The sequence below is a fragment of the Pleurodeles waltl genome, chromosome 9, assembly GCF_031143425.1.
Source record: "Pleurodeles waltl isolate 20211129_DDA chromosome 9, aPleWal1.hap1.20221129, whole genome shotgun sequence".
In the NCBI taxonomy this organism is placed as follows: Eukaryota; Metazoa; Chordata; class Amphibia; order Caudata; family Salamandridae; genus Pleurodeles; species Pleurodeles waltl.
The window spans coordinates 734,396,808-734,424,303 of NC_090448.1; the positions used below are offsets into that span (position 1 = coordinate 734,396,808).

Sequence of the window (27,496 nt, forward strand, 5' to 3'; positions counted from 1 at the left end):
CATATTTACTCAGTTTCTTTATGAAAGAGTCACCAAAAAGAATGCCCTGGGCTTTAATGCCTGGATCTGAACCTGCGAGATTTACTAATTTGGGTTCCAGTTTGAGCAGGAGACTCTCTCTGTGCTCATGAGTAATTGCCGAGTTGGCATTGCCAAGCAGACATAAGGCACTCTGAGCCCACAGCGATAATTCCATGAGATCAACTGCGGCGTGTTCCAAACAGGTTGATTCAGCCATGTCAAAAATACGGGTCAAGGGCCCTACGATGTCCAAGAGTTTATCTTGGCAGGTAGACCAAGCTTTATCCACTCCTTTACGAGGGTCCTTCCCAAATTTTGTAAAGAAAGTAATTAGGGATGAATCAATAGTAGGTGTAGAGGTAATCTTGGAGGGTAAAGCTGGACGGAGACATTCGGACTTCAGTTTTGCTTGTATTTGCTTGTCTAAAGGGGTATGCAACCTGGATGTTACGTATTCCGCCACATAATCAGCGGGTAACCACTCAGTAGAGTGGGGGTGTTGAATATCATTAGGGTCGAACATTGGAACCCCCTTCTGCATCCATTATTTTGCATGACCCGGACAGCTCATGGCTCTCATGTTTAGATTTTTTGTGAGGAGGAGGGGATAAAGCATCTCTATTGTCCTTGTTGGAATTGTCCAAATCCGAATGACGGTCATGCAACTCATCATCTGTGTAAAGAATTTTTGAAATTATAATTGGGGAAGAAACATGTTTAGATTTAGTTACGCACTTCTTAGAAGGTCTGGATAATGGTAACCCCTCCTTTAAAGGAGGCCTGTGAGGAGCCACGTCCTCTGTCCTGTGTGAGGAAACCTCACTTTCCAATAGCGTCATTTTTAAAAGTTTTTGAAGGGAAAGGACGCTTTCTGCTATCCCCGCAGATTGGGCCAGCATGGTTTTTTAAACCAACTTGACAACAGAATTCTCTAAGTTCTTGGATAATTTCTCCCAAGAAGCTGAAACAGCTTGTTCCACCGAAAAATGAATAACATCATTTAAATTATCCTTAAGGACTTCTTCCTCCTCCTCCTGTACAAGCTGGGAAACAGGGGAGCTGCCCGTGGTAGTAAAATTGCAATAATAGCCGGTTAACAGCAGAAAAACGGGATGGAAAGGGTGAAACTCCTCACCACAATGAAGGAGAGAGGCTAGGCCCCGCCCAGGGGCATGGAAAAGGATTAGAGAGGAAGACCGAGGAGTCCTTGACGAGAGAAGCACACTCGGCACTACAGGGGGCTAAACAAACACCGAAACGGTAAATACAGAATGAGGCGATAATGCGGTGACACGTTTCCCCTCAACTGCCAGTCAAAATGGCCACCGCACGTTGAGGGGAAAAAGAGTGCTGAAAATAAAGAGCGCGCAACGCGGGGGCATGAGAGGGGGGGGGTAAATGCGGCTACAAGCCGACTAAGGGAATACAGACGCGCGAAGAGTAAAGCGCGTGTAAGCAATAACAGTACGGAATGCAATACACATTGAAACTTGTATAAAATAAGGGAAATAAATCATACTTATCTTGACGCGAGCAGCAAGAAAAGAGGGCTGTTCTCAGTCAAGATAGGTATTATTGGGTCGGCTCGATGGTTATTGGTGCATTTTAGTGAACTAATCTATGTTTCCCATTGGCTACTGTCGTTTGCCTTATGGGTTTTGTAGTTTTTCTTGACTGCAGCTGCTGTGTAAAAATAAAGAAAAGACAAAGCATAATAGGAGCCTCCGGTTTTGCCACACAATTTAGATTTGTATGTATAGCTTTCGTTTACACTTTTGAATGTTTTGGCAGAATGATCGGCATATATATTTGCTTTCAGAAAGATTATCTATGCTGCAAAAGTGCCAGACCAAAGCTTCTTCTAAGTAAGCATTGCTTTGCACATAACAGGGTCAGTGCACAATGATTATACTGATGCATACCACAACATGATACACAACGTTTTGAAGTGGGCAGGAAATGTGAAAGTGTTTGTCACTCCCTGCCCTAAGCACCCCTTTTCTTTGACTACCAATGCAGCAGATTGACGTAGTGGTGTCAAGGTACTACACTTTCAAAACTAAAAGCAGCCTTGTTCATACTCCTTAGAACATATGTTGGATTTTGTTTTTCTCCCTTGCATTGCTTGGATGAGTCTAAAACTGTCTCTTGTTTTCAGTTGCAGCTTGTGCGCAGAAGGGGTGGGGGAGCAGGGGGTGAAAAAACATTAAATCAATAGTACTAAAAAAAAAACCACTTACCTTGATTGACAACAATGCCATACTGCTCCATCCGCTCATCTGCTGCAGGCACAGGCTCCCAGCCTTCCCTACGACCAATCCTGACGCTGCTCAGAGCAGCATTAGGATTGGCTGTGAGTACCCAGCCAAGGTGCTCTCAGCAGACTGGGTTCCTGTGCATGCTCTTTCCAGCCCGGCAACTGTGTTGCTGGGCTAGACAGAGATTCTAGTGCGCATGTGTGTTTGGCTGGCCCGAGACGTCCGGCCAAACATACATGCACACTGAGGGGGAGTGCTGTGCACTCCCCCTCAGTGCTCCTCACAGCCTGTGGCCCTGTCCCTTTTACCAAAAAACGATAATAAATACAGTTTATTATCATTTTTTGGTAAAAGGTTTGCCGCTGCTGGCGAGGGAGGCAACGAACGCTCCTTCACCCTAATGGAGGAGCCGCCCCTTCTTTTTTTGTTCCTGTACAGAAGGGGATCAAACGTATACAAATCTTTCTGTACCTGCGTCCCAAAGGGATCATTCTGTTTCAAACTTTGAAGTGCCTCCTACACACTAGATAGCAAGCAAAAGTTTTACATTTCTGGAAATTGCCATGACTACCATGTAATTCTGTTTTCAGGTTGTCAATGGATTCTACTTTCATTTGAAACTGGAGATGTTGAAAAAGGGATGCGGGCATGGCTACCCTGATGGACACATCTACAGTGAGGTAATGACGACTGTTTTTTTGTTTTGTCCACCAGACAAAAAAGTTTGCACCCCTTTTATTGCTGTATTCCTGACTGAAAGGGATATCACAGTGGATTGGAAAGGATACATTTGAGGGTAACATTAGTTATACAAGTGCACACATGCAATTGTTAATGGTTTTCATTGAGAAATAGTAAATCAGGTCTATAGTTGCTGTGTCGCTTTCAACTCCCCATCTCATGGTCAAAGATCTTTCATGGGAGACAGTGATTGTGTTTTATGAAACTGTGTGTAATAAAGTGTGCACTCTAATATTGTTGCTCTGCTAAGATAAGGGAATTTAATACGGTTAGAAATTGCCATTTTTGCAGGGCTAACGCGAAACATTTTGCCTCTGACCTCCTGTTTGTGGCTGTGTGCTGCATTTCATTTTTGCTGGTTTTAGGACTCTGGGCACTTTACCACTGCTGACCAGTGCTAAAGTGTGAGTGCTCCCTGTCTAAATTGTATTTGTGATTGGTTTATCCATGATTGGTGATTGTAATGCTTGGTTTACTAGTAAGACCCTAGTAAAGTACACTATGGCCCTCATTCTGACCCTGGCGGTTTGTAACCGCCAGGGCAGAGGGCAGAGGAAGCACCGCCAACAGGCTGGCGGTGCTTCCGGGGCAATTCTGACCGCGGCGGTAAAGCCGCGGTCAGAAAAGGGGAACCGGCGGTTTCCCGCCGGTTTTCCCCTGCCCCAGGGAATCCTCCATGGCGGCGCTGCATGCAGCGCCGCCATGGGGATTCCGACCCCCTTCCCGCCAGCCTGTTCCTGGCGGTTTACACCGTCAGGAAGAGGCTGGCGGGAACGGGTGTCGTGGGGCCCCCTAACAGGGCCCCATTAAGGTTTTCAGTGTCTGCTTGGCAGACACTGAAAATCGCGACGGGTGCAACTGCACCCGTCGCACCCCAGCAAATCTGCCGGCTCCATTCGGAGCCGGCTTCATCTTTGCTGGGGCTTTCCCGCTGGGCCGGCGGGCGATCTTTTGAAGATCGCCCACCGGCCCAGCGGGTAAGTTAGAATGCTCCCCGCGGTCATTTGACTGCGGGGCGGTGTTTGGGCGGTTTCCGCCCAGGCGCCCGCCGGGGTCGGAATGACCCCCTATGTGTGCCCAATGCCTGTAAACCAAATGCTACTATTAGGCTTGCAGCACTGATTGTGCCACCGACATGATTAGACCTGTAAACAAGTCTCAGAGCTGTCACTGCAGAGTCTGTATGTGCAGCTTTAAACTACCATTTCGACCTTGCAAGTGCAACCACTTGCCAGGCTCAAACCTTCCCTTTTACTACATGTAAGTCACCTCTAAAGTAGACCCAAGGCAACCCCACGTTCAGGGCGCAGTGTATTTTAAAGGCAGGGCATGTACTGGTGTGCTTTACATGTCCTGATAAGCTAAACTCGGTTTTCACTTTTGCAAGGCCTATCTCTCCCATACGGTAACATGGGGATTGCCTTGAAATATCTTTTAAGTGTAATTTCCCATTGGGAGCAGATAGAGATAGGAAGATTGGGGTTTCTGAACTCACAAATTAACAGTACATCTTTTGGTGAAGTTGGTTTTTGAACTGTGAGTTTGAAAATGGCACTTTTAGAAAGTGGGCATTTTCTTGCTTATCCATTTTGTGCCTCTCTCTGTCTGCTGAATACACATCTGTGTCAGGTTGACAGTTGGGCTGTTTGTGCATTCATTCTAGAAAGCCATACAGAGGGAGCTGAGGTGTGCCTTCCATATCCTGATGGGTCTTCCTGAGCTAGAGTGGTAGGAGTAACTGACACTTGCACCTGAGTAGGGCTGTATCTGTCCTCACACAAAGTGGTCACCAACCCTCTGCAGTGTGTCAGGGGCCAGGGAAAGGCAGGGTCTTGTGCACTACAAAGACTTCTCTTTGAAGTTTGCCTACTTCAAAGACCGAACTGGGTATAAGTACTGAACATCTGACACGTCATAGTTGAAATCTTTCTGGACTGAGGACATTCTGCCAGACAGAAGAGATGGATGCTGAAGGAGGGACTGCCACTCTGCCCGTTGCTTTGTTGTGCGGGAGTGCTGCCTGCTGCTCCTGTCCTGGGAGTGAAAAGTCTGGACTTTGCTTTCTGCACCCTGCTTTCCAAGGTTCTCCAAGGGCTTGAACTTAGCTTGCCTCCTGTTGAGAAGTCTCAGGGACATCAAAGACTTCCGCTGAGAGACTTGACTTGCCATGTGGTGCCAAGTCCAGTCACTGGGCCCTTGGAAGTGTGAGCTGTTGACCTGAAGGAGAAAATTCACATACCAATATGTCGCGGCTGAAAAATCGATGCAGCGGCTGTCCTGCAAATGGAGAATCGTTGCAGTGCCTATCTTGCAGCTGCAGAGTCGGCACAGCGCATGTTTCACGGCAGTTCCATCATCACAATGCATCTGGATTTTCCAAGCATCGTTCCTGGGCATCAATTTCTCATTGATCCCGCACCGCAGTAAGTATCCTAGTCTGCGTGTCTGGAAATCAACGCAGCTTCTTTCCTACGAGGAAAGGTTTGATGTATCACCTCCTCTGCCAGTAAGGAACCGATGCATCACCTCACCTGTGAGGAAAGAATGGGCACATCACCTCCCCTGCGCATTAAGGAACTGATGTATCACTTTGTCTTTTCTACCCCTCACCTCCCCTGCGGCCGCATCGTCTTTGTTACGTTGTGCTGAAAAGATACAACCACTGATTCCTACAAATTAAGACTCATTTAAACCTTTAAAAAGTGATATCTTTACTTGTGTATGTTGGATTTTTGTCATTTTGGTCTTGTTTTAGTCAGTTAAATATTGGCTATTTTTCTAAACTGGTGTATAGTACTTTTGTTGCGTTTTCACTGTCTCAGAGTGTGTGTGTCTGTGTGTGTGTGTGTGTACACAAATACTTTACACGTTGTGATAAGCCTGACTGCTTGTGGCAAGCTACTAAGGGGGTGAGCAGGGGTTTTCTTAGCTGTATGGTTCCCTTACCCAATTGCTGTACCTCTTACGCCCGGGCGGAGGTCATTTGAGCAATAGGAGCCAAGTTCCCCCACCATTATCAAACCCGACCTCCCCAACTAACCTGATAGACAAGAATTATTTGGACAACTTTGTGTGGCAGAGCAAAGCCTGAAGTAAGTGTCAACCGAACCAGACCTGTATAGGAAGGCTACAGGTAGTCTGCAGGGATGACAACCACCCTACTGCTACAAAATAATAACACATTGTGACAAGTCTCATTTCAACTGTGCACTACTGGCGTTTACACCAATCGGCAGGACCAAATTCCTTTAGTCCAGGTCTATGCTCATTAGTCTCAAGCTCCATCTCATTGACCTTTTTGTCACCCCCTTGTCCTTTTGCTGAACCACAGAATTCTTGAAATTGGCCTGCTCAATACATGATTCAAAGGTCTCTGTAGACCTTGTGACAACCTTAACTACTAATTATTAGTCAAAACGTGATTACTCAGAGAGTAAACACTCCTTCCCGATTAGCCCACCCTACCTGCCCTTAAATGGTAAATGGTCCTAGTTCCAAAAGAGGAGGTATCATCATTACAATTGGAGAATCAAGTATTGAAACATCCACTAATGTGCACCAGCCTTGTCTCAATGCAGAAACAACACTACAGTGACACATTTCAGTTCTCAAAGGTTGCTTTGAAATATGTGCCAAGCACCACATCTGTAGAGTAAGTTCCAGATTGGCCTATATTCAGTTAAATCAGCGGGTTTAGCTTGACGTTTTTCTAGCAACAGGAATACAATCCGTTGTCAGCACAGGCATCCCTTATCGATCTCATCGATCTCAAGCCATAAGTAATGCTATCCCATCCATCTCTGTTAGGGTATTTGTGCATACAGAAGTGAGTTCACTCACCTAAATCTTCACAAACGACCTGTGCACAGTGTCCAAATGTCATAATCTCTCGATTGTACTGCAAAATATCACCCCCCACCCAAGAGCATTGTGGCACAAGAATATCCAGGACAGAATATCGAGGGACAAAATATTGAAAGGTAAATGAAATACAGATTAACAATTCCCAACTCCTCAACTGTCATTTACTAATAGTATTTGGTTCAAGGCATCCCCATAAATTGAATTATTGAAATGGTTCCGGTTATCACCATGCTCATCCACAAATCCACATATATGAGTTCCACTGTACATACATTTTGTAATAATGTTCAAATCCCCAGCCCAATCAAGCCATACTTGGGATTTCTCAATATACATAAGTTTTGCTACAGTCTTCCCCAACTCCTTTCTAATACCCACTGGTTGTGCAGTGAAGAAATTATGATAAAAGTTAACTAAAACTAGATTAAATTACTTAGATTGATACAGTTTTAAAATCTGATAGCAAGGTTTACAGGGCAAAGCCTCCACCCGTAAAGTCCTAATAGCGATCGATAAAAAACAGCCACACCACCCTTCCCTCTGCCAGCAACTGAAGGGATAGCAGGGGAACAATATGATTCAAAACTTCCAATGTTGATTGAATTAATGGCCCAGGTTTTCTGATAACATATGATATCAAAGTCATAACTAAAGGATATCCAGTGCTCATTTTGCAATTTGTGACATATTCCAGCAATATTACATGACAGTAGACGAAAGTCCCTAAAACTTTCAAGACAACGGTCATCCATCAAAATTGTCTGTGGCTGGTTAGAAGGGTTAGGTTTGATGAAAAATGTTTTAAGTGTTCCAGCCATACAGGCCGGCATGGACCATCACTTGTTTTCAGATAACCTTGAAAGTATCTCAAAACGGTTGTGGATGGAGATTGGGGCAGATTCCATTAATGCCTGAGTACTTGGGCAACTGGGTCTATTCTGATTGACTGTAGAGGTGTTTGCAAGTAATGGGCGATTGAAAAAATCTCAATGGCAAGTTCTAATTTTAGTGTGCCGTGTTGATAAATGAACCAGGCATAACATCAAGGATTGGACCAGTTTAGGGTCTCTAAAACTGAGGACTCCCCTTGAAGTTTCTCGTGACCATCCTACCCAATTCACCCTGGGGGCCATCAAGATCTTGTCCACCAGGTCAAATTGACAACCTGCATTTTTCATGCACCAAATTGCGGCTTTGTTCAGAAGGCTGTGATAATCTTCTTGAGCGTTCCCCTCTAGCGAGGGGACTCCACCTAACAGTATTACATAAGGAGCTGATTCAGGGGTAAATGTAAATGATCCACCTTGCCATTAAATACAACAGATTTAGGCCCTAATCATGACATTGGTGGTAAATCTCGCTTACTGCCACGCTGACGGCCGCCAACATACCGCCATGGTGGCGGGTAACCGTTCGGCATATTATCACACACACACACACACCAAACCGACTGAATACAACCACATACACAAATCTGCCAGCCCAAAGGTCAGTGCTAAAGTGTCGGTCCCAACACCCATACCGTTAAGCCAACAGAAAAACGTTCACCACATCATGACCCACGAATCACCATGGTGGACATTCAACGGTCTTAACCATTGGCGGTACACACCGCTGCGCTCAGAATGAACACCCAAATACTAAACTACACAACATTGGCCAATTCAAACAACACACACCTGACACCAATACACACCACACCCACCCACACCACTATAAAACACACACCCACATTACACACAACCCTTTACGAATACAAATCATTGCCACCAGACAGACATCAAGACCACTGCGACAAATACACACACACGCATACATCCCTCACACACTTCACTACGCACACCCAGTCACACCATCCAACACCCACACACTCACACACATCAGACTACACCCATGGCCCTTCAAAGGCACCCCCGTTTCACAGATGAGGAGTTGCGGGTCAGGGTGGAGAAAATAGTTAGGTAGAGCCACAGTTGTTTGGCGCACAGGTACAGCAGATATCCATTACAAGGAAGATGGAGCTATGGCAGAGAATCGTGGACAGGGTGAACGCTGTGGGACAGCATCCAAGAACAAGGGACGGCATCAAGAAGAGGTGGAACGACCTACGGGGGAAGGTATGTCCTGTGGCAGCAAGGCACCAGCTCGCCATACACAGGACTGGCAGTGGACCGCCACCTTCTCCCCCACAGCTCACAGGATGGGAGGACCAAGTCTTGCCATTACTGCATCCTGAGGGACTCGCTGGAGTAGCCACAGGACTGGACACTGGTAAGTCAACATTTGACACTTATCACCCCCCATACCTGCATGCCATCTCACACCCTCACCCTCACTCCCATCACTCCACTCCATCCCACACACTGCACCAACGCAGATGACAAACCAATGCATGGATAGCCCTCCAGCCCTGCATGGACACCCGACACCCATCACCAAAGCATGCACTGCATAGTGTAACTAACAATCCCACAATACATCACCATACACAATAAAAGGTGGCAGGGCAAAAGCAACCATAGAGGGGAAGATATGGATTTACAACATGTCACAGGCATGAAGCATAATACATTACTTACATACCCACAGGTGCCCCAGCCCATGTCAGTGGAAAGGAGGTGCCACGACTATCCAGCCCCCCAACAGAAGATGGCCCAAGTGATGACAGTAACTCTGGACTCCAGGATCTGGATCAACAACCTGGCCCATCAGGGACCACTGGACAGTCGGTCACCCCAGCCCACTCACAGTTCACCACAGAGCCTCCCCCATCAGTTACCAACACCACAGCACCCACCCACTGTACCCACACCTCTGTCCCCAGGACCTGTACAGGGACCCCAGTCCACACCTCCTACCCAAGACAATCAGGGACCTGGGGTCAGTGGCAGTGGGCACACCGTTTAGGGGACAGGGGCACAGGGCAACAGGGACACTGGGAGGACCGCCGTGCGCCAGGGGGAGGACAGGCCCAGGGAACCCACTCTCCACGAGGCACTCACCAATGTCCTGGGTGCCTACCAACAATCCCAGGACACGATGGGCCAGATCCTGAACAACATGCAGAACAAGCGGCTGTAGGAAGAACACCATCAGGATATCAGGGAGGACTTGCAGGCCCTCAACACCACCATGCTCTCCATAGCAGGGGTGTTGGCAGACATGGCCAACATCATGAGGGAGCAGGCACCTAGCCAGGCTATTGACCAGCCCTCCACTTCTTCTGCAGTTAGTGGACAGGAGGCCCCGCCACAGGGCCCACAGGCCACCAGCACCCCTCCCCCTGCAGAAGGTGAACCACCCCGCAAACGTTCCCTGCGAAACAGACAGAAGCCAGAGACAGTTGCCAGGAAACGAGACTCTCCTTATTGTCCCCCCTGTGTCCCACCCTGCCACCTTGTCCACTTTGAACTGACATTGCTCGCCTTCCTATGGCGCCTTGGACACTGGGCCTGTGCTACAAACTGCCTGGAAAAATACCCTGGACTTTCCTCCATAACCCCATTCCATTGCACTTAACCCTCAATTATATAGCACTACAATAAACCCCCTTGAACAAAATTTGAGTAACACTGTTTTATGTGTCTTAAATGTGCATTTGTGGGAACAGACACATCGAGTGCAAATGATCTGAACACTGAGATAGCTAACAAATAATGACCTGGATCAGTCTGTAGTGATCATATCAGGACAATGTTGTCATATCACCAACATCTGGAAAATGAAAAGCCACAGGTGACAGTAAGTTGAAATGCAAAGGAAGTGAATGCCATCATGCCACAGGCACACACATAAATCAATAGTCAGAGTAATGCCAGTTCCACTGTCTCACTTGTTTGCCATTGGAAGTATTGTCGTATAACTGATGTTCTGTTGTCCTCATCCTCATCCTCTGCCTTCTCATCCTCACTGTCCTTAGGGCCCACTGCTGCCACAGGGTCATCTCCAGCCCCCTCCTCCTGCAGAAAAGGCATATGTCATTTGAGGGCCAGGTTGTGCAACATGCAGCATGCCACTACTGTCTGCCAGACCTTTCTGGGTGAGTAGCACAGGGATCTACCTGTCAGATGGAGGCACCTGAACCTGGCCTTCAGGAGGCCGAAGGTCCGCTCGATTATTCTTCTAGTTCGTCCATGTGCTTCATTATAACAGTCCTCAGCCCCTGTCCTGGCATTCCTCACAGGGGTCAGCAGCCACAATAGGTTTGGGTAGCCAGAGTCACCTGCAAGTATTGAGGGACAACATTTAGCCTTACACAATCCTATGGGGAGAACACCTGAAGGCATACACTGACATACAGTGGGTGGGGGATCTGACTCACCTATTAGCCACACCCTGTGCTTCTGTTGTTGGGCCATCACATTTCGAATGCTGCTATTCCTCCGGATGAAGGCATCATGCACCGACCAAGGATACTTGGCAGTGACGTGGGAGATGTACTGATCTACTAGGCAAACCATTTGCACATTCAGTGAGTGGAAACGCTTCAGATTCCTGAACACCTGTTCATTCTGGCGGGCGGGGGCTAATGCAATATGTGTACCATCAGTCACACCAATTATATTGGGGATATGTCCCATTGCATAGAATCCTGCCTTTACAGTGGCCAAGTCTTCCACCTGAGAGAAAGCAATGTAGCTGCACATGTGTTTCACCAGGGCAGACAAGACCCTTGCCAGCACAATAGAAAACACTGGCTGTGACATTCCAGCTGCCAAGCCCACTGTCACTTGAAAAGAACCAGTTGCCAGGAATTGGAGCACTGATAGCACTTGCACAAGAGGGGGGATCCCAGTGGGATGATGGATAGCTGATATCAGGTCAGGCTCCAAATGGGCACACAGCTCTGTGATTGTTGCCCTGGCCAGTCAATAGTTGAGTATAGTGTGCCTGTCCTCTAGTGTAGCCAAGTCCACAAGGGGTCTGTACACGGGGTTTGTCTTCTCCTCCCATTCATCCGCAGCGATAGGTATCTAAGGGTCACAAGAGTGAGTAGGCTGTCACAATTTGAACAATGGAACCACAACCTCCATGTTCATGTTGCGTTTATGTGATGGGACAGTGGTAATGACAGGTATGTGCAAGTCTAGGCAGAGATGCAGTAAAGGTTAATATGATGGTTGTCCATCTCCATGACATGGCGACCGTCTGTCCTGTATCTAGGGACAGGTGGAAGTGAGGTAACTCCGCCGATGTTGGGCGTCGTGGCAGAAGGCGGTCTTGCACAGCCGTGCAATTCCTCATTGGATAATATGGGGCTCTATGGAGTACAGTGGGCAATGGGGATCAGTGCCGGCGATGACGGTGTACACCGCCGTGGACATGACTGCCATTTTCTATCTCAGCCCTCACTTGTTTCCTGGCCTTCAACAGGAGAACACCTACACTACGTGTGCTGCTGTGACCTGTGTTTGGAACCTATCATGGCCCGTATGACTGGGGAAAGGGCCCCTGCCTTCACTGTGGAGGAGTTAGAGCGATTGGTGGATGGGGTCTTACCCCAGTACAGACTGCTGTATGGGCCTCCAGACCAACAGGTGTGTACACCTTGGGCACGATGTATGTGGGAAGGATGCATGGAGATGTATGTGCAAGCACCGTGTCATGGGGGTGTGATGTAATGTGGTGGTGTACATGGTGTGCGCTGGGTGATGTGTGTGCCAATGGTGACGGAAACGGGATTGGTGGGCCAAATGTGTGACAGGCTGGATTTTAAGTGTAATGGTGTCCTCCCGTTTGTATCTCCTCTGCAGGTCAGTGCCCATCAAAAGAAGGGATAATGGCGTGCAGTCGCCAAGGATGTGCGGACCCTGGGGGTCTATGGCAGGCGGAGCACCCTTTGTCGGAAACGGTGGGAGGACCTGAGACGCTGGGCATGGAAGACCGCAGAGGCCCAGCTGGGGATGGCCTCCCAACAAGGAAGGGGTGCCCGTCAGAACCCTGACCCCCCTGATGGCCCACATACTGGCAGTGGCCTACCCAGAGCTGGATGGGCGCTTGAAGGCATCACAGCAGCCACAAGGAGGTGAGTACAGTGGGCATTACTACAATAATTGGAAGGTGGCATGGGGTCCGGGTGGTGGGTGTCAGCTAGTGGGTGCCCCTTAATGCCAGGCCAGGCATTGCAGTGTGATCCAGCTCAAGGGTAACAGTTGAAAGGAAAAAGAAGGTAACTTAGCTAGGTTGCATTCCATGTCAGACAGGGCTTAGTGGGTCCCAGGAGGCGTGCAGTTGGCGGTGTTTGGCACTCATCTTGCTGTGGCATCTAACCAAATAAATGGCAGTGCAATGCATAATGCTCAATCCTGATCCCCGTGTGTGACAGTGCTGTGTATGCCAACAGTGTTGTTGGTGTAGAAATTGCAGAGGCTGGCAGGATGACACCACCACCAGTGGTCACGGAGCCCTCACCTCCAGATGAGACTGTGCTCTGTGGCTATGTGGACCCTTTGTACTTTGGACTGGGCATTGGCCCTTTGTGGACATTTGTACATATCATGTTCATGTGGTGGCTTTTCCCTTGCTAATACATTTTCAGTACTTCTGAAATCTGGTCCATGTTTTATTGTGCCGTGTGTCATGTGCGATTGGTTTACGTGTGCAGCTGGTCGTTTGTGTGTGTGTCTGGTGTGTGTTGTGCGTGTGTGTGTCACTTTAGTTTTCCTCCTTGCCTCCCTTGAGTGCTAGGCGGCTGTACTCACCGTCGTTGTCTTTGTCGGTGTTGGTGTTCCAGGTGGAGCATGGCGTAGAAGAGCACCGGGGAGACTTGCAGTTCTGGTTCCATGGCGGCGGCGGAGTGCTCTGTGTACATGTTGGTGAGTCTTTTGTTTTCTGTGTTCTGTTTCTGCCAGGCTTTTGATGGCGTTGGCACCGCCCCGGAAATCTTGGCAGTTTCCTGTGTCATAATATCGTGGGCGATACTTTGTTTTCCACCTGGCTGTTGATGGCTACTGCTGTGGTGCGTGGTGTTAACGCCCTGGCGGATGGTGTGGTACATTGGCTGTCTATGGGAGTTCTCATCGCCACTTTATCACTCACAGCCAATGTCATAATGAGGGCTTTAGTTTGTAAGGCACAGTTGCACCGCTGGATATAAAAGTTCCTAGTGGGTAAATGACCTCTACCTTACCACTCGTTTGTCAGTAAGGCACCCGGGCAGCTCGTTCATAGCAGGCGCTTGACCGAAGGCAGATGTGTCACTATTGCCACATGTCATTTGGGGTGCTTGTAATTGTGTGATGGTTTTATGAAGGTCCGTTGAGGCACACGAAAATGGCCTTTTAAAGGACTCCATAAAAGTTTGGACATTCCTAGCTAGCTGTGTGATCTGACCCATCATATCCAGCTGGAATACATTCATCATATCCTCTATAAATACAGCAAAATGTTGACAACGTTTTTAGAATTCTGAGCACATATTATCTGAAACAGAGGAGATATTCATAACTGTCTGCGTGGAGCCCATACAAAAAACATCCTTTTTTTTTATACATGCAAGGGGTGCTGAAAAAATAATGTTTAATCAGGAGGGTCTACTGACGTTCCCATCGTCCCTCTTTCTTTTAGAGGGTGGTGGCTTGTTAGTGTTTAAGGTGGCAGGCTGCACGGATCCGATGCAATGATATTAATATCATTTGGCTCATCATATGCCACACAAGGATTTTTAGTTTTCCCTCTAATGCGTTTAGGAGCTTTCGGGTGAGATTGGTGTGATTTCCTCTGATTGTCAGCAGAACGCAAAGTTGGCTCTGCATCCGCTTCTCTAGTTGGGGAGGCTACTGATGACAATGAACCTTAACCTTGTAGAGGATCGTATGGAGGCAGTGTAAAGTTCCGGGGAAATTACACTCCTCTCACTTGTGAGATAAGAAGTTATTGAAGGGATCAAGCATGGACCCTCGTCCTTACCCTTATGCACTACCTTTCTGCCGGTTAGGCTCTTCTTCCCCATTAAGCACACTAATCACGAGATGAAATTGAAACCAAAAAGCAAGCGGAGGGGCTAGATCCTTCCAACATGGAGGGATTATATGCACTAACCGTGCTTTTTGGATAGCCAGTCATGTAAAGATATAAAATCCTGTATATATATAGAGAAAAAGAAAAAACCAAGAGGAGTGGCCCTGCCTTGTTCCGGCGCAGACAGGCCCGGTCTTCGCCCAGGCACGTCCCGCACTGCAGGGAAGTGCTCGCGCCTTGGTAGCACATCAGGGGAAGTGTGTAGCTAGTCCCACCAGAGCACAATGATGACTGGGGGACGAAGTCCCATCCCAGCCCAAGACCTCTGGATCCTTGTGGCGTCCACTCTGTACTGGGGCACGTCCCACACTACAGGGAAGTGATTGCTCTTTGTAGCACGACAGGTGAAGTTTGCAGCTCGGCCCGCCCGCCTGCGCTCTCTGACTGGGGGACGAAGTCCCACCATAGCCTAAAGTCTCAGGAGAAGTGCAGCGTGCTGCTCATGTTACTTGAAACTGCAATCAACGCTTATTTTTGTAAACTTAGTCTCAGTTTTTAAAATGTCTTTCTGCTTTTAGCGGGCAAACCTTTGTAATTTTTATCAAATGTTTTAATTGTCTCGTAAAAATTTGATGGCTCAAATTGCCGAAATAAAGTTTGAAACTGTTAAACTGATTGACTGATTAATTAGACCCTTTATTTCGATTATAAAAAATAATCATAAAAGCACACAAAAATAACAAACTTCAGTAGTCATATAATAAATAACCACAAGCATTAAAAACCATTAAAAAGCCACAAATATTAAAAACGTTGTCATATCAGTGCCGTGCATTCTAAACAGATATACAATGTATTGTTTACAAGACCTCAAAGATTTAAGGCCCAAAATTCATGATTTTATTCCAGCGTAATGTATTCTTTAAGAAATTGGAGACTACCAATGCAACAATGGGTTCATTCACCATTTGTAAATAAATAAAAGCAGACCAATATTGATAAAATCCTTTGGCTTAAAAAACAGGCAGGAGAAATGTTCTTCTAATTGAGTCGTAATAACTACAGAACGACACCAAATGTTCTAAAGTCTGCGGCGAAACATTGTCACAGGGACTGGTCTTAATCTCAGAGGGCTCATATTGTCCAGGTGGGAAACATGAGTTACATCAGACAGAACCTGATCTGAACCTAGTAAGAAGAAGTCTCTCCCATGGGCTTCTGACAAAGGAAAGATAAGGTTACGGTCCAGGTGTGCTATTTAAAATCATCCAAGCCCTAGCTGAATGGCTACTCAGAGCCAAGTTTACTCTGTTCTCGCTAATTTGCTCAAGTAACATCTCCTTCACAAGCTTTCTATCTGCCCATTTTAGCGATTCTGGATTATAAAACAGTTGAGGGCGGACAGTGATAGGGTTATAGATCTAATATAATGAAGCCATGGGATTTTATAGCCTAATTCACAACCTAGGCACTTCTCAATGACTTCCCTGTTAAAAGCAGTTGACTTCCCACTCCAGACTGTTATCTACAGCATAAAGGGGGCATTTTTGCATGATCTTCTGCAAAATCCAAAGCCAGCTCCTCATGCATAACCAAACTTGGGCTGGCGGGCCCCACCCCTAATAACTTTCTGCAGAAGCAATTTATTTCACATTGAATAGACTTACAATTTGAATACCCCCAAAGTCCTGCTCCATATGATAGTACAGGTGAACACTTCATCTTATAAATCTGCAGCAGATGTAAGACAGGTTTACTCCCAGCCATCCAAGCAAATCTGAAAAGAGCCCCACAGGACTGGTCAAAACGCAGACATCGATTTGCGAGACATTGAGTCCAAGTACAGTGCTCATCAATTGTAACCCCCATATAGGAAAAGGAGGTCACCCTTGATATCATCTGACCCTTAATTGTAATCGGTCTTTTCGGATTCCGCTTCCCACATATCATAAAATGCGTTTTTGAGGTATTTACGTCCAGTTCCAGGTCCCCCATAAAATCAACAAACACATCCACCAGAGCTTTGAGGCCATTCAGCGTACAGGAGAGAATGACCACATCATCTGCATATAATAGTAAGGGGACCTGGTTGTTTTTGACTTTCAAGAAACCTTTGCAGTGAGAAACTAGGTGCAAGTACAAGCCATTAATATATAGTAAAAATAAAATTGGCACCCGGTCACACCCCTGCCTAAAATCCCTTGACAATTTGAAAACATCAGAACACTCCCCTGCCATCCCAAATCTTACTGATGCATTAACATCAAGTTGTAGGGCCCGTAGAAAGTTTACCAAGGGTTAGGGCACCCGAAGGCCCTCCAGAATTGACCACAGCTTTGATTGGTTAACTCTATAAATGCCAGATATACAGCTCCCCTCTTGGCCATCACATATTTGCCCACCAGTAGGTTGAGGTTAAGACACTGTTCCATTGTCCCTATTGCCTCTCTTAATCCGAACTGAGCCGGGCAAATGATACTATTTGCTGGAATCCAATCTTCAATGCAAAGAACAATACGCCCCACTAACTTGGCAGTGGAATCCAACAAAGAAATAGGGCGATAACAACTTGGGTCTTGCCTGCAACCTTTTTTTTAAACTGGCACTATTGCTGCCGACTTCCAAGAATTAGGGATGCCAGCTTGCATGGCAGCATTGAGTACATTAGTCAGCAACGGGGCCCACATGGTGACATTTTCTTTGTAAAGATCCATAAGAACACTGTCTGGGCCAGAGGCTTTGTTAGAGGGTCTACCCATAATGGCATGCTGAACCTCTTTCAAATTAAAGGTTACACCCAAAGGGAAGGAAACTGCTTCGCCCACCTTCACCAGTTGTTCTGCGCTGTCCGGAGAGCAAACCCTCTCAAAACGGGCAACCCATTTTTTGGGCGATATGTTAGTCCCTAAATTGTCAGGGGAAACTTGATGAGCAGGCTTGCCATTCACTATGTTCCAAAAGGTCCTTGCATTCCCCAAGCTTACATGCACCCATTAACTGCTCTCACCTCTCTTCTTTGAGGTATTGCTTTCTTTTTCTAATTGCCTATAAGCAGCCCCAGCTAAACTGAAAGATTGGGGGTACCTAGGCTTATCCTTATGGGCTTTATGTAAGCTATTACTAGCATTTCGTTTTTATCAAACCACCCCTCTTTTTGGTCCCCTACAGGTCCTTGCAGATCCAACATAATTGATCTAAGGGTACTATTTAAAAGCTGAAAGTCTGCCAGAATGGCAGGTGGTGGAGCCTCATACAATAGGAAGGAGCTAAAAAGCATGTTCCTGTATCTCTTAAAAACCTCTACCAGTAAAGTGGGAATGAGAATTTTCCACCAACTAAGCCTCCTACCCTGATCCTTTGGGGTCAGCCCAATCACACCTGGAGCCATATTTGTAATCCCTGGAGCGGAGATAACCATTCTAGCTTCAATGGTATTATGGTCACGTTGCAAGGGGCCATGAACTCCAGCAAAACTGCTGGAGGTAAAAATATAATAAATTATGGTCCCCTTTCCCCACCCTACAAATGTGGGTTTGTATAGGTCGCAGCTAGCTACTCTCTCCAACATATTGCAAAGGCCAGCCCGCCTCAGTTCTGTGATCAGCAGATTACCTCTAGGGTCAGGAGGCAACCCTATCGATACCCCTTCTTGCATAAGAAAGGGATCTACGTCAGTAGGAATCTACCTATCTTGGCGTTAAATTCCCCGCTAAAAAAAGCATTAAAGCAGCCAAGCCTATCGGCAGACCTTCCCTCCAGAATCAATAGTGCTTGGAATAAAATCCTAATCTGACATCCCATATGACATACTGAATTATAAAAATGTACAATAAAAAAATGAAAGTCTACAGAAACCACAACCCATAATATCTGTATTCCACTGTGCCCAAGAGGAATCGGTACAACTCGCAGCTGTGCGGACACTCGGAATAATATAGCCAAGTCTCCCCTAGCTCTTAAGCCTAGTGAGGAAGTTGCTGGAATAACACAGATCTCAAAAACCTCCATGGAGGACAGCTCCTGTACACACGTTTCTTGAAGTAATATAATATCATACTGGGAAATAAACATAACACTTTGGGGTCATAGAATTTATTCCCAGGACCTAAACAATTCCACAAGAGGAAGATAAATTACCTACCTGTACATGTAGAATTTTCCACCTGTGGGCAACCAGTATCATAATTAGCCCCAGCTGGAGCCCCCGTGGGCACAGCAATGATTTGTCAATAAATTTCACCCAGCTCGGACAGCGGAGAGAATCTATTTGTGATAGGGATGGTAGGGATGGGGCACGACCCCGGTCTCTGCCCCAGATGATTAAAGCCACTGGCAATTAACATGGTCACAGGCTTATAGAAAAAACATAATGGCAAAATCCTAGTACCCAATCCCATCTTAGGTGGTTGCCTTGTAGTAAAAATCAGCCTCCCTGCCATATCATGTGTTCTGCAATTAAGCACCACACAGTCTCCCTCCATAAAATTGTTCTTTGGACCAATTCAGTCAACTCTTCGCACAAATAAAATATTCCTTGATTCCATAGGGTGAAAGTTTGCATTTTGACTCAACCAATGACAGACTTTATTATGTAGGTTTTCAGTTGTCTCAAACTGAGATGACTTGAGAGGGGGAACTCCTGCGAATACTGCCACATATGGACAGCATTCAGGCGGCAGATTCAAACAGGACAATCTCTTAGCTGAAATATGACAAACATCCTCACCACCACTGTTTCTAGAGGCCCCCTCTATATATTGCGCCTGGCTTACTGTTTCTCCCCTAAAGTCCAGAGATAAAGAACACCTGACATTACCAATCAATGACCCAGAGGCATGAGGTTGGGGGAACTGGGTATTGGATAAAACATTAGACAAGACTCCAAGGGTAGAATGACCCCCCCCACTCTAAGCTCAGGCTGACATGGGGGCTCCCCCCGTGAGTGAGTTTCCTCACACTTTCTCCCCTCCAAAGCAGAAGTCCCATGAGTGGTCGCTACGGGTTCTGGTCTATTCAGGGTAAGAATCAACATCTCCAAGTTTGAGTAACCTTTCTAATATAAGGGCCAAACACTGATCAACAATGTGCTTAAATTATCCAGGATATGGTCCCAATCTTGAGGGGATGATATCTGTGTCCTGGTTGCCACCGAGAGCCCCCACCTTGCTACCCATGGAACCTATTGTCTATGATTGCTTGGTCTGATGCTTCCTTTTTGCTGCCAGCGTACTTGCTTTGGTTGTCTAGGGGACCTGCACTAGTGAATCATCCAGATGAACCTCCATGACTACTACCTCCCGTAGATGAGTATCATGGGGTCCCAGAATCAGATTATCAGGGGGCACTATAGGATGGAGAAGAGAATTCGATAATGGAGAAGGGCCCAAATGCGGACCACCACTTGGGCTCTCCCCCAGATCCATTGATAGCCTCCTCTCAGCCAAGTCAATTTCTTTTGCAAACACTCCCATCGCCCAAGGTAAAAAAAGAGTCCATTGTAGTTCCTTTATGGGGCTTTGGGGATATTCCCTCACTATCCTGCAGTTTGTGGTTTCTCAATATAATTACCCCAAGGCTCAGAGGGCCCCAATAAGACTAAACAAAATTTAGGGAGGGAAGATAAAGAGATGGGGCCCAGCACAGACTCTTCCGGTCGATGATCCCTGGGCGCGTCCCACGCAGTGGAAGTCAAACTTCCTTAAAGCACCTCTGGGCACGAGTGGCGTGATGCCGAGGGGCGGGCATCCTAGCGGCCGTGCTGCCCGGAGTGTGTAGGCGTACCCGGGAGTCAGGCTTCCTCGGTGAAAAAGTTCTCTGAGCATCCCACACAGCTGGAAGTCCCGCTTCCTTAAAGCGCCACCGGGCGCGAGTGGTGTAATGCCGAGGGGCGGACCTTCGGGCCGCGGTGCTGCCTGGGGTGTTTAGGCGTCCCCGGGAGTCAGGCTCCCTCCGTGGTAAAAAAGTTCTCTGAGCGTTAATTGTTAAATTAAATATTGGTGTCAAGTGGTGCAGAGCTGGCTAGAGGTCCCAGATGGTGCCAAGCTTAGGCCTTAAATGTTTTTGAAGCCTGCCTTCTGAATGAGTTAGCCATTTTCATCACAGCTTTGGTGCTTTCTATGAGGTAGAAGCTATATAACCGGCTCAGCCACAGAGTTCAAGTCACTGGCCCTGCTGCTGTCACATTTCTTTTTACCTACTGAAAGTTAAAGCCAAAGCTCTTCAGGGCTTTGATGCAGCCATATTTTGAAAGATATTTTACTGTTGCAGTTGTTTATGGCATGTCAACGACATTCTCCAGACAACATTATGAGAGGTTCTGGCCTCAAATCTCACCAGTGTTCTTTAGTGCATTTTTACTGAAGCAGGGACAATTTGTCAGGGATTTGTCACTGCAGAAGGAAAACTGCAAGGCATTTTCGTTACTGAAGCCACAGATCTTCTGGGCCGCTCCACATTGCTGTAAATGTATTGGCAGTACTGTAAAGTGATGTATAGGTATTTACTTTCGTGTCTTAGAATGGTGTTTTTTCGGATTACAAAAAACACTTTGTATCGTTTTGCTTCAAAGGGGCATTATTTAGGCGCCACTTTGGTGAAACAGCACAAACACTTACTTGTAGGTTCTTATATAACGCCTGATCTCTTAAAATACCCAGAACAGGCTTTGCTTGAAAACTGAACGCATCCTTGAAGCAGGCATTAACAAGTGGAAAAGTGTTCATTACAAAAAAGGAACACATTGCATGTATGCTGAAGGGCATAGCACACATCCAATCTATGGGAGCCTTCCGAGTTTGTCAAGGCATAAGCAGTTGTACTGGAAGAGTGTGCCTCCAGCGCAAAACTTATGTTAGACAGTGCACATTGCCCTTTACACCGTGGCGCAAGGCAATTGGTTCCACAAGGCAACCTTGTTTGAATGCCAGCACAGGGGATGACAGTTGAGGTAGGCCAGTCTTTAATAGATATGGCTCTGTGGTATTATTTTCCCACTTCTGCAATGCAGTGGAGCAAATTTGGCTACAACACTGTGTGGCATGAAAAGTTAGTAAAGTTTACCTTGTGTTCGCCAACTGTTCCCCCCTTGTCTTGTCCTTAGTATGCACCTTAGCTATTGTTATTCTGGGCATTAACTAAATCATCTACAGTTCTTAATCCATTGTGTGCATTTGCAAATGTAGGCAACGATGCAGAAAACTGGCACAGAAGTGAAAAATATTGTCGTCCGCAACAAGGAAGAGAGAACTCAGTAATATGATACAAGGTTACATGCATGAACATCTTGAGCAGGTGAACCCCCAGGCATATTGATGCGATTCCACACCTTCTAACCAATGTGGTAATGCTCAGAAACACAAGGGAGCAAAGGGTGCAACCTCACTGCATCAAATAATTTTGTATCATACAGTTGTGGTAGTGTATCTTTCAATAGTGTATCTTTCAATATCAGCCCATTTCGTGAAGATGTCTTTACCACGTAAGCCATTACCACACGTATACCTTTACTAACGTTCTAGTTATCTCAAGTAACTATAACTCGTGCCCTAAGGTAAGTCTAACTCGCGCCCCTGCCATGCAGTTTCCTCATCAATAATTTAATTGCAAATATTGTAGTGATATTTTCAATGACGTTGTGGGAGATGCCATAAGTGATGTAACATGTGGGGTAATTAGTGGTGCACGGCGAGGGTGCAAGTTATAGTTACCTTAAGGCATGACTTATAGTTACGTGAGATAACTATAACTATAACTGTTGAATTTGTATGGTTTTGTGTGTGTTAAATCTGAACCTAACTATAACTTTGGTTTCTATCAATGCATTTCTCAATTTTTTTAATGCTATTTCCTAACTCCCTGTAACCTGGGTGCGTGAGTGGGTGTCTGAGTGGGTGTGCAAGTATGTGAGTGGCAATGTGGTTGTCTGAGTTGTTTCTGGGTCTGTGTGTGGGTGTGTGAGTGGTTGTGGTGGTGTATAAGTTGGTGAGTGGCTGTGTGGGGTTATCTATGGGTGTGTGAGTGGGTCTGTGAGTAAGTGTGTTACTGGCTGTATGGGTGTGAGAGGCTTGTGTGGGTATGTAAGTGGTTGTGTGAATACTGGGTGGATCTGTGAGTGGGTGTGTGAGTTGCTATATGGGTGTGTGCGTGGGTGTGTGAGCTGTTTTGTGGGTGTATAAGTGGGTATGTGAGTGTGTGAGTGACGGTGTGAGCATGTGTGTAGTTTTGTTTGTAGGTGCATGTGTTTTTTATATTTGTGGTCTGTATCTGCGGATCCACCTCAATCTGTTTGTATCTTGGAGGATTCGAGTGGCTCTGCGGATCCTCAGGCACTCAAAATAAAAATGGTCTATGGACAATTTCTTGCCCATAAGAGGTCCCTCTCAGACTTCATCATCAGTTCCATGAGGTCAGATAACTCTAACCTGACCTCTCCTATCACTTTTACATTTTATTTTCCCAGATGGGAACCGAGTCCTGATGAACAAAATGACATCCACAACTTTCCTCTCAGGTTGCAGCCAACCAATCACAGCATTGCTGTTGGTGCGATGATCCACAAATCTGTCCTGATCCACAGAGAATCCATTGCGGATCTGCATCTCTAGCTATACATTCATAATTTTAGTTTCATACCTTCAAAACTACTGAACAGATTTACACCAAATTACAAAAGGCACTCTTTCTGGACCAAGATCTAGCTTTCTGCCAAATATGTTGGAATTCTGGTCAGCAGTGTGGGAAGTAGTCCTGTCTAAATTGCCTATGGAAATTGCATGCGGAAAATATGCTTTGGGTCCCCCTTTTTTTTTTTCGACCCCAGCTACACGGATCACCCCAAAACTTTATGGACAGCAGCTGAAGTGACTGACAAACTAGCTTTGAAAATTTTGTGAATTTCTGTGGTTTGTGTGTGTAAAATATGAACCTAACTATAAATTCTCTGTAACCTATGTTTTTCCAGTCAATGTCTATATTTTTTAAACATAAAGGAACATTTTATTACCATACCTTAATCCAACTGCCTGCGTGCATGGCCTGTGTGAGGGGAGAGGGTCGGCCGCAGGGCCTGGCGTATAGGCCAATCCGGAAGGGGGGCATGCAGCCCCGCCCTAAGGCCGATTTCGGCCCAGGGGGCCATATCCCCCAAGGCCTGCCACATTTGTTTCGGGAAGGGGTACGTAGCTCCCTACCTGAGTTGTATTGCTCTCTGACCACTCCATCTCCTGAGCCATATTGTAAATGGGTAGGGGGCACGCAGCCCCAATCTCAGGCTTAGTTCTGGCCCCAGGAACCCCATCTCCTGGGGCATGGCCATGTTAAGAATGGGGAGGGGAGTGCGCAGCCTTACTCCCCAGGCCAACATTGCCCGAGGACCCCATCCGCTGGGGCCTATTCAATTATTAATTAGGGAGGGGGCCTTGTGTCACCCTTCCCTGAGCTGATTTCTGGTCCCAGGGATCTCATCTCCCGAGGCCCTATTAAGAATGGGTATATATATATATATATATATATATATATATATATATATATATATATATATATATATATATATATATATATATATATATTATTATTCACTAAAGAACCAAAGGTTACAGGGACGTTACAGTTAGGCTCAGAGTTTACATGCCCAAAACCATAGAATTTCAGCTGGTATAGTTACAGTTATTTCAAGTAACTATAAATCGTGCCCTAAGGTAACTATATCTCCTGCCCTCGCCATGCACAGTTTTCTCATCAATAATTTTACTGAAAATGTTACAGTGATTTTATCAATGATGTCATAGAAGATGTCATGAGTGATGTAATATCTGAGGTAATTAGCAGTGCATGGCGAGGGCGCAAGTTATAGTTACCTTAGGGCATGAGTTATAGTTACTTGAAATACCTCTATAACAGCTGAATTTCTATGGTTTGTGCATGTAAACTCTGAACCAAACTATAACTTCCCTGTAGGTTTTTAAAAATTATATTTTTTAACTATAACGTCCCGGTAACCTTTTGTTTGTTCAGTGAATTGCCACGTTTTTTTAAAGTTAAGAAAAAGGCACATTGCAATGCACGATTGGAGAGGTTAGGTAGTTGGATGCAGTGCCTGGCCTGGCATTGTGCTGCCACACCCAAGCTTGCTGCTCCTGCCCCCCTCCTCTGTGCCATCCATTGTCCAAGTTCATGCCCCTGCTCCCTCATTACAGCCCTGTGTGGCTGTTGTTTTGCTACTCCCTTTCCAGACTGCCCTAAACAGTTAGCTTTCTGACCCATCCACCTCTCCCTACCGTCTGTTGTCTGACCCCATGCACCAGCCCCCTCCTTCTTGCTGCCACTGCCCTCCATTTAGCTTGATGAGCCTACTCACTCATCCTGCCCTTCATTGCCCAATTCTGTGCCCCCTCATTGCTCTCCTGATTAACCTCTGTGCTTAGCTTGCTGCCCTTCCCCTCCTTCCCCCTGCCCTCTGATGTCTGTGTGCATGCCCCTGCTTCCTCCTTTTTTCTCACCTTGTTCATGGACCTGCCACTGCCCCTCCTATCGACTCTCACTGTTCAGTTGAGCTGCCACAGCCCCTCCCACCTGCCTAGCATGATCAGATGAATGCCACATCCACCTTGCCACATCAACCTTGCCTGTCCGAGTTCCATGCCCTTATCACCTCCCTCCTACCTTCCATGGTCCATTTTGCTGCCACTCCATTCTGCCCTCCATGCTGTGTTGTGCTGCAACTGCTTCTCCTGCCTACCTGCGAAGTCTGTTGTGAAGTCCCTTCCCTTGCTCCTTTTTGCCTATGCCCAGCCCCTACCAAGACCTTTGGTCTTCCATGGTCCGTTGTGCATGTCCCTGCCCTCTCCCTCTTACCCATCATGGCTATTGTGCTGCCACTATCCTTCCTGCTTGCCATGCATGGCCTTCTTTGCTGCCACAACCCCTCCCACCTGCCCAGTGTGGCCAGCTTGCTTCCCCTGAACGCCTCCATCCTTCCCTCCGTTGTCTGTGTGTATGTCATTATAGTCTCACTGTTGCCCTCCATGGTGTGTTGTGCTTCCAGTGCCCATCTCATCTTCCCTCGATGGTCAGCCTGCTGCTCCAGCCCTGCCCCTTTACCCCCTACCCTCCTTTTTTCATGTGCAGGCCCCTATCTCCTCCCACCTGCCTTGTCCGGTCCTTTGTTGTGCCCCTGTCCTCTCCCTCCTCCCTTCATGGTCCGGTATGCTGTTACTCTTCTTACTGTATGTCCAGTATGGTTAGCTTGCTGCCCTTGCCTCTTGCCCCTCTGCTCTCTGCTATCCATGTGCATGGCCTTTTCCCCTGCCTATTGCTTTCCACAGTCCGGTGTGCTGCACTGCCATCCTGCTTACCCTGTGTGGTATATGGTGCTGCTGCAACCCCAACACCTACCCGGTAATGTCAGTTTGGTGCCTCTGCCCTTCTGCCCTCTGTTATCCGAGACCAGGCCCGTACACCATTCATCCTACCCTCAGTGATCAAATGTACTCTACTTGCCAACATTTTGAACTTGGTAAGATTTTTTTTTAAACTTGGGGAGTTAATTTTCCCCATTGACTTACATTGAAAAGTGGACATTTGGGGCAAAAAACAGATTAAAAAAAGCCTTTTAGGGCTTAAAAATATTGGGAGTCTCCAGCCCGAATAGGGTCTATTGGGCATGTATGTTTGTACTGCCACTGTCTCTTCTTCTGCCCTCAATGGTCTTATACACTGACACAGCCTCTCTTGCCTGTCTTCCATGGCCCATTGTGCTGCCACTGCCCCTACCACCTGGCCAGCATGGACACCTTGTTGCCTCTGCATCCTGCTCCCTGCCCTCAGTTATCCAAGTCAGTGTCCCTGAAATCTGCCTCCCACAGTATTCAAGTGAATAACTAGATTGCTAACATTCTACCTTTATTACAAAAGTGTGGCACGCCTGACATCATCTTGGTGTAATCAAACCTGTAATACCTAAAGCATTTCCTTTAGAAATTATAAAAACTATAGCGTCATATTCCCATCGAAATTACTCTTAGTGCTCTTCAAATCTCAAATAAGGACATATTTTCTGCGTTCTCAAATAGTGACAAAGCACTTTTAAATTATTTGCTATCTTGATTATTTTATTCAGTTGATCACTTCATTATATGTTGAATTTGGGAGAGAGAATGTGGGGTTACGACCAGAGCTGCAGACTTTGTAACTGGGGAACCAGGTTCGAGTTTCGGCTTCAGCTCGACATCCTGTGATTCAGGGCAAATCACTTAGGACCTAATTTAGATCTCGGCAGATTAATTACTTCCCCAAAATCTAAATGCCATAAAAAACAATGGTATTTAGATTTCAGCAGACGGGATATCCTTCACTGTTGCAACGGAGTAACCCCTCCGCCGAGATCTAAATCAGGCCCTTAATATCCCCATGCCTAAAGCCAAAAAAGAATGTATCCTTGTGTAATATAACTGATGCTCATGTAAAGCTCTCCAATACCTTTGGGTCAAGTCTGAGCTATATAAAACTGCAAAAAAACAAAGATATTAAGTGTTTTGCACACTTCTGTCATTCGGCTATATTTGGGCTACGTATGTATGGAATTTGTGCTTCATTTGGGCTCTTCCTTCTATGGTGGCCATCTTGGTAGACATATTTGTTATGAAGTTTCCTAATCT

The 27,496-nt window shown here is 46.4% G+C and overlaps 1 protein-coding gene across 1 annotated transcript in view; it reads left to right on the forward strand.

The window, feature by feature from the left end:
• LOC138259886 (cystatin-like) overlaps positions 1–27,496 on the forward strand; it is a 49,304-nt gene that overhangs the window by 8,018 nt on the left and 13,790 nt on the right. The window contains exon 2 of the mRNA XM_069207843.1: positions 2,870–2,959. Coding sequence (XP_069063944.1) covers positions 2,870–2,959 — 90 coding nt within the window. The remainder of the gene's footprint in view (positions 1–2,869; positions 2,960–27,496) is intronic.